We start from the raw sequence: 12,832 nt of genomic DNA, 5'->3' as shown, positions 1-12,832 counted from the left end.
ACATGTCAAAATTTGTTTGTGAACACAATAGAGACTACAGTTTTCAACTGATTCTAATGAAACATGGTGTGATCATGTATATTGATGAGATAATTTTATGCATTTGGGTTATTGATATTGATTTTAAATTTTGAGTAATTACTAAACATAAATAACTGGCAGTAAATATAATATATATCATTGAATTCAAACTATTAAAATTTCTTCAATATGAGAAAATTCATACTTCAGTCACTAAAGACTGTTTTATCATTTCCGACAGCTACCAGTGGGCGTATATTATCTTGTCTGGCAAGCTATATGGGGTGATATTAAGACACAATCAACTTCTTCCTCTCTACAACCCAAGTTCCCAACATGGTCCCTTTCAACCTAGGAGTATAGACAATGCTAATATTTTTAAATTATACTTATCAACAGTAGTTATAAGAAAAAATATAAGCACAAGCAAAGTTTATATAAACAAAAATATTAATAATGTTTATATCTAAAAAAGAAATGCAATTATCAACAATGCTTATATCTTTTAAAGTACAATCATCAAGAATATCTATTATCATAAAAAAATTATTAACAATGTTTATATCTAAATATGAAACATGTTTATGTTACGAAAATACAAATATCATAAAGAAACATAATATTATCATTTACAACGGGTGTATAAAAAATACAATTATCAACAATGCTTATATATTTTCTTTAAATTACAATATTAAAGATTAAGATAATTCATTTTTATTAGAAAGAATATAATTATCAACATCATGGAGTTTAAAAAAAAGTACTATTATAAAATCATGAATTTATATCAGAAATCAATTTGTCAGCAATTTCGACTTGTTGTTTATTGTTTATCAGTATTAGCTTAGTTCTATTTGTAACAAAATATTTCTTTCAAAAATGTCTTAGAATGAAAATACCTTGAGGTTGAATCCTTCATAAAAATTTCAATATTTATCAAATTCCTGTTTATTTCCTCAATATTCAATACAGAACACCCGAGGCTGTAATATATTTCTAATAAACATTAACAACACCACTAAGGTGCCTTGTTTCTTTGTCCTGGACTGACATTCTTAGATTTACTTTTATCACATGCTGGATTTGTTTAAAAAGCTTTTGCCCTGCAGTTTAAATTGAAAGGTGTGGGAGTAGTAGATATATTGTACACGTGTGGGAGTAGTAAATATAATGTATAGGTGTTTGGGTAGCGACTGATAGCTATATTGGCCAGGTGTGAGAGTAGCGACTGATAGCTATATTAGACAGGAGTAGGAATAGTGACTGATAGCTATATTGTACAGGTGTATTGCTATTGATAGCTTTATTAGACAAGTGTAGGAGTAGAGAGTGATAGCTATATTAGACAGGTATGAGAGTAGAGACTGATAGCTATATTAGACAGGTATGAGAGTAGAGACTGATAGCTATATTAGACAGGTGTGAGAGTAGAGACTGACAGCTATATTAGACAGGTATGAGAGTAGAGACTGACAGCTATATTAGACAGGTGTAATGATAGTGACTGATAGTTATATTAGACAGGTGTGGGAGTAGAGACTGATAGCTATATTAGACAGGTGTGAGAGTAGAGACTGATAGCTATATTAGACAGGTATGAGAGTAGAGACTGACTGCTATATTAGACAGGTGTGGGAGTAGAGACTGATAGCTATATTAGACAGGTGTGAGAGTAGAGACTGATAGCTATATTAAACAGGTATGAGAGTAGAGACTGACTGCTATATTAGACAGGTGTGAGAGTAGAGACTGACAGCTGTATTAGACAGGTATGAGAGTATAGACTGATAGCTATATTAGACAGGTGTAATGATAGTGACTGATGGTTATATTAGACAGGTGTGGGAGTAGAGACTGATAGCTATATTAGACAGGTGTGAGAGTAGAGACTGATAGCTATATTAGACATGTTTATGATAGTGAATGATAGCTATATTAGACAGGTGTGAGAGTAAAGACTGGTAGCTTTATTTAAAAGGTGTAATGATAGTGACTGATAGTTATATTAGACAGGTGTGGGAGTAGAGACTGATAGCTATATTAGACAGGAGTGGGAGTAGAGACTGATAGCTATATTAGACAGGTGTGAGAGTAGAGACTGACAGCTACATTAGACAGGTGTGAGAGTAAAGACTGATAGCTATATTAGACAGGTGTGAGAGTAGAGAACGGTAGCTATTTTGAACAGGTGTGGGAGAAGAATAGCTATATTAGACAGGTGTGAGAGTAGAGACGGATAGCTATATTAGACAGGTGTGAGAGTAGAGACTGATAGCTATATTAGACAGGTGTATGATAGTGTATGATAGCTATATTAGACAGGTGTGAGAGTAGAGACTGATAGCTATATTAGACAAGTGTGGGAGTAGATTGGTAGCTATATTAGACAGGTGTGAGAGTAGAGACTGATAGCTATATTAGACAGGTGTATGATAGTGACTGATAGCTATATTAGACAGGTGTGGGAGTAGAGACTGATAGCTATATTAGACAGGTGTGGGAGTAGTGACTGATAGCTATATTAGACAGGTGTATGATAGTGAATGATAGCTATATTACACAGGTATGAGAGTAAAGACTGATAGCTATATTACACAGGTGTGAGAGTAGAGACTGATAGCTATATTAGACAGGTATGAGAGTAGAGACTGATAGCTATATTACACAGGTGTGAGAGTAGAGACTGATAGCTATATTAGACAAGTGTGAGAGTAGATTGATAGCTATATTAGACAGGTATGAGAGTATAGACTGATAGCTATATTAGACAGGTATGAGAGTAAAGACTGATAGCTATATTGGACAGGTGTGAGAGTAAAGACTGATAGCTATATTAGACAGGTATGGGAGTGGAGACTGATAGCTATATTAAACAGGTGTAGCTACGTTTTTAGCATAAATGAAATGAAATGAAATGAATGGAGTTTTACGTCCTACTTTTCTGCATAGCATAAATGAAGACGATATCAGTAACGATAACATACCCTTTAACTGTAAAATTTTCTCACAGCTTAACAAGTGAAGATCTTTAGCCTTAGACCTCTGCATTCAACAATGAATGGTTACATACAGTACACCTGATTTCAGCTCACATCCAAGTTGCGATTTTAAACAAAAGACAAAAGAGTAAGGGCAGGTTGGGAATTTGTTAGATTTGCCATTACTTTCTTTTATGATATAACTCTACCGAAACTTACTCTTGATAGGCGACAAATCGAACACACCTTCAATAATCTAGACTCCCTGACTGACGAGAAATCATCCCCAATCAAGACCAAGAAATAATGTATTTTGTTTGAGAGTTCAAATCTCTATTGTACTACACTGAGCACGATTCATTCTTAATGAAACTTAAACAAAGTGGTTTCTAAACCTTAGACAGGACGTGTTTTATATTTATAACTGGGTAATTGGTGGATATTTGCCAAATATTGCATCTTTTGTCCAGAGAAATCGATTGTGCATAGTCGACTCTTAACAAACATTTCAAGCTAGCAATATATCTCAACTCGTTCTTGTTATTTGAAGTAATTCTGGATCTCTAACAGGACATTTCAGGAGGCTTTAAAGACAATTATGTTGAAAAATCATCTGACTTGACCCTAGACTTCATTAATCTCGTGACATTAAAATAGGAAATATCTTCCAGATGTTTGTGAGAAAAAAATCACAAAAACGACAATCTCAGCCAAATCAATCAAATGAACTTTCAGTGCTATGTCAACCTTTCATGAACGTTTATTCTGAAAATACCCCCACTACTTATAACTCCCACGCAATCACACTAAGAAGACACCAAGACAATAAAAAAACAAAGGAATGGATACAAGGATTGGTAAGGTGTATTTTACAGTTCAATTATTTTTTCAAGGTGTATCACTTTTCAATTTATATTTGAAGTAATAATTGCACCCTCCTACGAAGTGAACTATAGTTTAATATAATCATCTCAACATTACAATCTGTCATTATTCTTAGTTAATAACAGGTTGAGATGAAATTTAGATACTATCCGTGGGAGAACTTTTTGCCTGATTAAAATTAACCTGCAGTTTAATTTCTTTATTTTCTAACATGTTTCGCCTTCATAGCAATCTAACAGATTTTATACCACATTTGCGTTTTAATGACTTTACTATTAACCAATCAAAGTGTATTGTAGGACCCATTTCTTTCTGGCATTTACGAATTGTGGAACAGCGAAATCCGAAGTAGAGACAATCTCTTTCGATTTTGATTCACATTTAAACGAAACGAACTTGATTAACATAAATTGACTTCCGCTTAAGGTTTAGAAAACCATTTCGCGTAAATGATTTTCAAAAAATAAGAGAATTAATATCACTTTTAATAAAAGCATGATAGCTTTAAGGAAGAAGTCCCGTAAAGATTTGCGATGAAATTTACATTACAGCATTCTACTACTATTAGAAATGTTTCGATCTTACCAGACATGACTTATCAGATTTGAAGTTTACAATAGAAAGATTTTTTTACAAGAAACAGTAGTGGGTCTTGATATTAGGTCTAAGATACTGGACGTGCTTTTTATGTTATTATTTACTCTATTCACTATGGAGTATCACACTGATTTTTATAGATTTAAAAAGGTAGAAGAAAAAAATATGTCTCAAAGCAAGCAGGGTAATTAAACGGTATTGTCATTTAGATATTTGACGTCCTGGTCCTGGCGGCTAATTCTCAAAAAGATCCTAGCGCTAGGATGTCCTATGTTCTTATCTTCTAACATTGATTTTAGGACATCCTAACGCTAAGATCGCTTCGAGAATACATGGCCTGGTCTGTAATTCCACTAATAATAATTCTAAAAAGTACGAAGACAATCGTCACTTTAGGGTCGCAACATCCTATCGGTGATATCTGCATGTGACACTGTTACAATTCAGGTTTACCCATCCTTACCCTCATCCCTCTCCCCACTTTCAAATATTTTATCATTTTTCTTTGGTGGAAAGAAGTGCCTGCCCTTACTTCGGCGGTACGTTTCTGTTGAATTATATGATGTGGAATTGAAGTCTAATAATTTAAACGACTGTACTTCTTTATAGATCAAATTTCAATACAGAATAATCAGCACAGAGAATCTGACAAAGTATTGAAGATCGGTATTCCGGATTGAAACCCTCTATTAAACCTATTTCTTAAACGTCTATAAAATGTTAAATTGTGTGTCACATGAAGCTTTACAGTTGGGTTTCTAGTCTGAATTTTCTTGCCATCTCTTGAAGAGAGATAATGATATGTCTAAAATCTGTTCTAATGATAACTTAATGTTTCTTTAATTGGCTTCAGTCTGTGAACAGTTTTTATTCTTGAAATGCCATCTTACGTCAGAGCATGTATGTTCAATAAACCACCTCTCACAATGGCTCAACTAGATGAGTAGGGCCCGTGGACTTTAGTGGGATGGTACCCTGCCCCGGGAATTCTTTTAACATATGCTCTCTCTCTTAGACGTGGGGGCCCATTGACTTGATTCAACTAGCACCTATAGTAGTTGAGTCACTGACCTTTCGTTGCTCAATAAAGACCTTCCATTTGTCAATGTTCAAACCAGAGCCGTCAACTATTTGCTTCTTTTTGGTGATAATTTTCTGCTTTTTCCAACTGTTTGACTTTTTGTCGCGTTGCTGACATTATTCTGATATATTACATCATACCATTAAATCGAAAATATTTGTCCCAATAATTTACAGCTTGTCTGTGATGAGACCAGGTTAGAGGTTAGTTTGCTATTTAAACAGAAACATAAGTATTAAGACGGTTGAATTGTTATTACTGGTCTGGAAACTTACAACTTCCGTTGGTACGCATTTCTTAACTTGCGCCCTAATCAGCTAGAACCTAATATAGACAGCTAGAATAGGACTTTATTAAAATATTTATATTTATATATATATATATTCCTTTATGTCATTTTCGAGATTTAAGTTAGCAATTATACCTGAGTTGTTTTCCAAACTCAATTATATCTAAAAGTTGAACAATTCGATTGTTAAGTTGATATCATTCGTGACAGCAAGAAACGCTTTCCTGGCTTGTCGGTCATTAACTCTAACCCTCCAGAGAATTATGAGGTTTTCTAACACAACACGTTCACGTGTCATTGTCAGCAAATGATTTCAAGGACAAAGTAAACGTGTCTGTATTAATAGTATGCGTTTTAACACAAAATGTATCAAATAGGGCAGTATCAAATGTAACATTTACATGTATCATTTTTATCAATATTCCCATTTCTAGCATGTATCAGTAGTAACATTTACGGGTGTGAGTATCAATCGTAACACATACACTTGTCAGTATCAGCAATAACATTTACGGGTATGAGTATCAATCATAACACATATACTTATCAGTATCAATAGTGACACTTGTCAGTATCAGCAGTAACATTTACGGGTGTGAGTATCAATCGTAACACATACACTTGTCAGTACCAATAGTGACACTTGTCAGTATCAATAGTGACACTTGCCAGTATCAGCAGTAACATTTACGGGTGTGAGTATCAATCGTAACACATACTTTTGTCAGTATCAATAGTGACACTTGTCGGTATCAGCAGTAACATTTACGGGTATGAGTATCAATCGTAACACATACACTTGTCAGTATCAATAGTAACATTTGTCCGTATCAGAAGTAACATTTACGGGTGTGAGTATCAATCATAACACATACACATGTCAGTATCAATAGTAACACTTGTCAGTATCAGCAGAAACATTTACGGGTGTCAGTATCAATCGTAACACCCACTTGCCAGTATCAATCGTAACACACACACTTGTCAGTATCAATTCAGTTTAATCGGTAAAATGAACAAGTGTCAGTATTAATAGTGACACATACTGAACATGTCAGCACCAATTGTAACACTGAAAGCACATCGTTCCAGTATCAAAATTAACATTAATTAACAAAATTACATGAACCATTATCATTCGTATAGTCATAGAAAAGTATAAGGACAATGGTTAAACTGAACTAAATTGTAAGTTTTTTTGGAGTTTTGACACTCTGGCTTCATGGCATCAAGACACTGAATCCTCTGTTCACCTATGAAATTCTAACGATACGACTTTGTCGTAACTAGGGAATTTTACATGCATACCAGGACCCTGATTTTTGTAAAAAATTTTTTACAGAAAATTGACTTGTAAGCAAGCCTGTAGCTATAACGGGGCAAAGGTAGGAATTGATTGACTGAAAACCGACCACTTCTATTACTGCAAGTAAACACCATATAGGCTAATATTGCCCATACATATATTACTTGGCCCTCCGAACAATCAAGTCTGGCCACGGGCAATGATATTATATTACTTATTTATAAACATAATGTAAGTTTAATAAGTAGTAATCATTAATCTTTCTGGTTGATGAAATAATTTTTCTCTCAGGGTTATTTACTGTTTAATAACAGGAAATCTTTTCTGACAACTTAATAACGTACATAGTGGACAAATTCCTTCAAGTTGGTACATACATGTATTCCATAATTTAATGAATTGCCGTATTTGGGATTGGTTTCCGAACTAAGTGAGAGTACATTAGACACACGTCATGCAGGCAGGTGCGACTTTAATGAAATGGAATGAAGTTTTACGTCATCTTTTCTGATCCAGATTTGGCCTAAGAAATTTCACTTTCAAAATGTCGATGAGTTGTAGCACAGAGGGGCTTGGTTCACACTGTCTCATTAGAATGCACAGAGAAAGCTTATTAAAGTCGCTTCAACCATTGCCTAAATTGACAAAATGTGTGTCTGGTCTGGTTTCCTAGTATTACCGTCATTTACTCATGTTATAAAAGCTAAATTTAATCCTTTATGTAATTAATTGTCAGATAAAATGAGAAAACTGATCATATTCTTATATAACTCGTTAAATATATCTCAGCTAACAAAAGTTTATCACTGGAAAGATAACATTTCTAACAACAATTCAAAGATACTCAAACTTCCATCTAAAGGTATCAAATTGCTTACTGTGACATGGTAGTTCGAAACCTAACAACAATGAAAAGTGAAATAAATAGTTTGACGGTTAAATATCTTGAAGACCTTGCGACGACCAGTTTTCCTGTTAGCCCACATTCTAAATACCCCTTTAAGACGTCGGTTGAGTGCTTCAAGACGCAAGAACGGGGACCCTGTGCCCTTAGAAAAGAGACTCTTCTATCCATGGAGTATGCCTTTCACCTAATGACACCATGGCAATTGAAAGCAGGAAGTAAATATTCTACGTCATTTTATTTGTCAACTGAACTGATTTGTCTATTTAAAATCTGTACATGTTAAAACCACAGCACCAATCAGTACAAATGCATTTTGAAAGATTTTTTTTAAATTAAAAGTCACTATATACCCTTATAATGGAAAAATAAAATTACGCATTTTTTCACTAAACCAGATTTTTTTGATTGTATAACCATATTTTGCAGTACTGGAGAATCCGCACAAAGATGACTTTTCTCACGGAGTCATGGATTGTAATCGCTTTTTAATAGTATACTTAAAAGTGGGAGTATTGAAAAGGGAAATATTTGAAGTACTTATATAACCTAGTTGTTGCCATATCAGAGCATAAGGGTTCGTTCACATTACAAGCAGAGCAGGTCAACCTGAAATCAATCATTCGCTATAGACAACTGCTAACTGTGAGCGCTAAAATTTACAGCAGAATTTCCCGAGCGTGCTCTGTTCCGATCTGATTGAGGTGTAAACTACGGAGCCCCTAAGGCGCAATTGTAAACATATTTATTTATTATTTTATAATAATTAACCCATCTTTTTATTTCGTTTAAACGAAATAGACGAAAAAATTAATTCGTTTAAACGAAATAAACATAGCGTATTTCGTTAAAACGAAATAATTATTTCGTTTAAACGAATTGATTATTTCGTTTAAATGAAATAATTATTTCGTTTTAATGAAATAATAATTTATTTCGTTTAAACGAAATAACATTTCGTTTTAACGAAATAATTAATTCGTTTAAACGAAATAATTAATTCGTTTAATCGAAATAATTATTTCGTTTAAACGAAATAATAAATAAATATGTTTACAATTGCGCCTTAGGGGCTCCGTAGTAAACAGCTGAGCGTCTGTACATTGAAAACCAACTAACTAACTGCTATACCACGCACAGCCCTTTTCAACTTGTAGTGTGAACGAAACATTAGACTGATTGAAATGGGGTAATTGGTGAAAAATCGATATGGATCAATCCATACCATCTTGCCTATCTGTCTGTAAAATATAATGAGTAGAAAAAGATTAAGGCAAGTCATGACTTAAAGACAATCCATACACACAATAAAAACAAGGCTGTATTAGTATTTTATGTCATTTATTGATTTCAGCAAGATTTTATTTATTTTTACAAGAAAGAAACTAAAAGTCTGGAGCTGGTATTTTTTTATAGAAAGAATAATCATGTTGATACTACAGCTTATTTTTGGATTTAACAGTCAAGAAAAATAAACAATATTTGGTTTTAGGGATAGAATCGTCTAATTATTCAAATTACAATTCGATAAAACCCCATTTGGATAACTGTATGACCTTCAAGAATGAATTTTTGACACCTAGATTGTCTCCAATTAATTACAACTAGAGTGATGTTATCACTGAACAGTTCATTTATCTCATTATATGCTATCATATTGAAAATTAAATATTTTACACCTAGATTGTCACAAATTTAATACCAAAAAATAGGCACTATGCCAACTGCATCATTTTAAACAATTAGAATGTTACACCTAGATTGTCTTCAATTAAATAAAAGAGTTGGCAGTTTATTTAATTATTATTTTACTACATGAGGTGACTTAGATTACAAACTGTTTTATATAATGAAGGGCAGGTGAACATCACATTTTATTTCTGAATAAAAATTCTTACGAACAAATTCTGTCAATCAAAAAATGCGTTCAAAGAATGGCATTGGCAAATCGGTAGTAAAGGTAGTATAGTAGTCGAAAGAGAAGTACCATCAGGTGAGTAAGCATAGTCTGCTTCGTGTGCGACACCTGCCACTAAGTGATCTACTTGTTTCTTGATTTGAGAAATTAAATGACTGAATCCCTTTGAAAACTCTAATTAATGTTTTATCATCCTTTTAAACTAAACATCAACTAAAAGCATCAACAAAGTCTCTGAAAATAACCACAAATATCATTTCTGGACAAATTTTCATATAGCTAATTTATTATCAAAAATCAATATTTCCTTACTAAAATAATATTTCAATTATAGACCCATATAAGTATTGACACAGACCATAATTTCTGACATTAGGCTCAAAAATCAATTATTTTTTCATCCAGTAATGGTTTAGAATTTAATATACCTGCATAATTTATTTCTAAGTTAAGAGAAATGCTGGAACATTTTGATAATTTATTGTGTAGAAAATGTAATTTCAGATACCTTGATTCCCCCAGCAGACAATGATTTGATTCAATAAATATATAGCAAAACATTACATAAAAATGTCTTCTTGACAGATTATCAAAAATAGATATTTACATATATATACATAACAATATAACATATACATTAACTTAACAATCTTTCTGCTCCAGTGTCATCAAGATGTCTCCTTTATCAAGTTATCCTCTTTATGCTTTAATTATTTCCATAAAATAGCTTGTCTTGTTAAGAATTTACAAGATTAGGCTCTCTTCATCATAAAGAAATACGAATTATTAGTTAAGTTGACTCTTTGAAAGGGAGGCAAATGACAAACCCAGTGAAAGAGCAGAATCTTATTAATTTCGTCATTGGTAAGTAGATATAGCCTATCATCAATCTTTACTCATTTTAAAGAAATCTATGAGAGATACCTATGAATAATTAAAAACAATTTTGGTTTAGGCAGTCCGTTTCTTAGTATGCATCTTTCAACATGATATAAGGGGCAGAATAGATATTTCCTTATCAAATACAGATCTGTTAAACACCAATATCTTTTGGCTGATAAAAACACTATATTAACACCAAGTTCACTGGACAGTTTAAAACACTGTGTTACCAATATATAATCTTGACTGCTTTAATGTGTATTAAAAGTATCTTTGAACAACAATAATCTTTTGAAACACTGTACACATACCAACAAGTTCACTTTGTATTTTTAAGTCTTTATAATATTAATACCAAAGTATTTTGACTGATAGAAACATTTTCCACTAGAAGTTCCAAAATATATATAAGAATGTCCATTTTGTAACACCTCGCTATGAATAAATGCTTCATCGTTCATCAATTAAAGGTGTACCATCACCTCGAGGCGAATCATCAGAGTTTGGTGTACCACGCCTTTTACTTTTACTTGGTGTTTTCTTTTTTGCCCACATTTCAGCAGCTTTAGCCCAGTCTGTTCCTGATTTACTGGTGCCAGCTGTAGGACGTGAGGAGGAAGTAGTAGGCTGATTCTGGGCTGGTGTTCTTGGTGTCATTCCAGACCAATTTGATGTTCTTGGTGTTGGATTGTAGGAAGGTGTGAAAGGCTGAGATTGAGAAGCAGGTGCTTGATTAGGTGTTTGTGCAATCTGGTTGCCATGATAATTTGGAGTCATCATTGGTGTCATCATTGGAGTCACTCCAGGCTGAAACAAAGGCCCAAAAAATGTGATCAAAAGATGATATACAGGACCCAGTGCCCTAAAAAATCTGTCAATAAGATATTGTCCTAAGAGTGGAATTATAGATTGAGAGTAAGTAATACACTTCTTAGTTGCTAAAACAAGTCGTAACATTTTATTACTATGCATCAAGGGAAATATTTCCTGAGCCAAAAGTTTGGTTTGTTCTTACTAATTCATACCTACATTCAGGATGATTTGAGTCCAAATATCTATCTGACAATTGGATTAAAAAAAATTCTGGAACTTGTATATTATACAACCTACTGTTAAAATCCTAAAGATCACCCTAGCAGTAACGATATCATAAGAATCCAACCATTTTATTGAATGAGCTATAGTCCTCCCCTTAATGATATAATATATTACCTGATAATGAGCCGTGTTAAAACTAGAGACGTTTCTATTGGGTTGTTGTGGGGTGGCACTAGCAACTTGAGCTAGAGTATTGTATATATTAGATGATAGACCAGCTGCTGCTCTCTGGATAGTAGCTTGATCAACACCTACAAATATTAATCATTGAGTCAAAATAAGGCAATAAATACATATAATAAAAACAGTTTTACTTTTATGTCACTAATACACATATACAAGATATTAATTTTGGTCACACATGTATGGTTTTGATTAAATTGAAAACCTACAGTATTAGCAGACACAAAACTCAAATAAACTACTGTAAATGAAGCAAATAAAAATGCCATTACCTCCTATGCTCATACTAGGTGTATAAGCTGTCATCGGTGTTCGAGCACCTGGTGTTCTACCAGTAGGAGCAGGTGTTCGACTTGGTGCTGGTGTTCTCACATTAGATGGTGTTCTTGCTGGTGTTCTAGCAGGTGTTCTGGCAGGTGTTCTAGCTGCCATTGGTGTACCTATAAAATTAATCATTATCAAATTGAGTAAAAAAAATTACAATAACTTCAAATTATTTATGTGACCTTTCAGAAAGGGAAGGCAAGTTCATTGGGTGATATATATTGAAACTATTTTTATAACTGGGTAACCTCTCAATAATAGACAGACCCAATCACCAAGTGGCACCATGTGTTTCTTTATTCTTTCTCAGGTATAAGATCACAAATGGGCAAAATAAATATTAATTCAAACTTTAGAAGACAA

At 33.3% G+C, this 12,832-nt stretch overlaps 1 protein-coding gene across 1 annotated transcript; it reads right to left on the bottom strand.

Annotated features, from left to right (window-relative positions):
- Positions 1-11,314: 11,314 nt before the first annotated feature.
- Positions 11,315-12,577, bottom strand: LOTGIDRAFT_153044 (hypothetical protein; the record flags this gene model as incomplete). The annotated part of the gene is made up of 3 exons (XM_009053525.1): positions 11,315-11,671; positions 12,077-12,213; positions 12,418-12,577. 3 exons carry the CDS (start codon positions 12,575-12,577, stop codon positions 11,315-11,317), a joined length of 654 nt encoding a protein of 217 aa, XP_009051773.1.
- Between the last annotated feature and the right edge of the window lie 255 nt (positions 12,578-12,832).

Source organism: Lottia gigantea, assembly GCF_000327385.1.
Source record: "Lottia gigantea unplaced genomic scaffold LOTGIsca_2, whole genome shotgun sequence".
In the NCBI taxonomy this organism is placed as follows: domain Eukaryota; kingdom Metazoa; phylum Mollusca; class Gastropoda; family Lottiidae; genus Lottia; species Lottia gigantea.
This window is presented reverse-complemented; position numbering and strand designations above follow the sequence as displayed.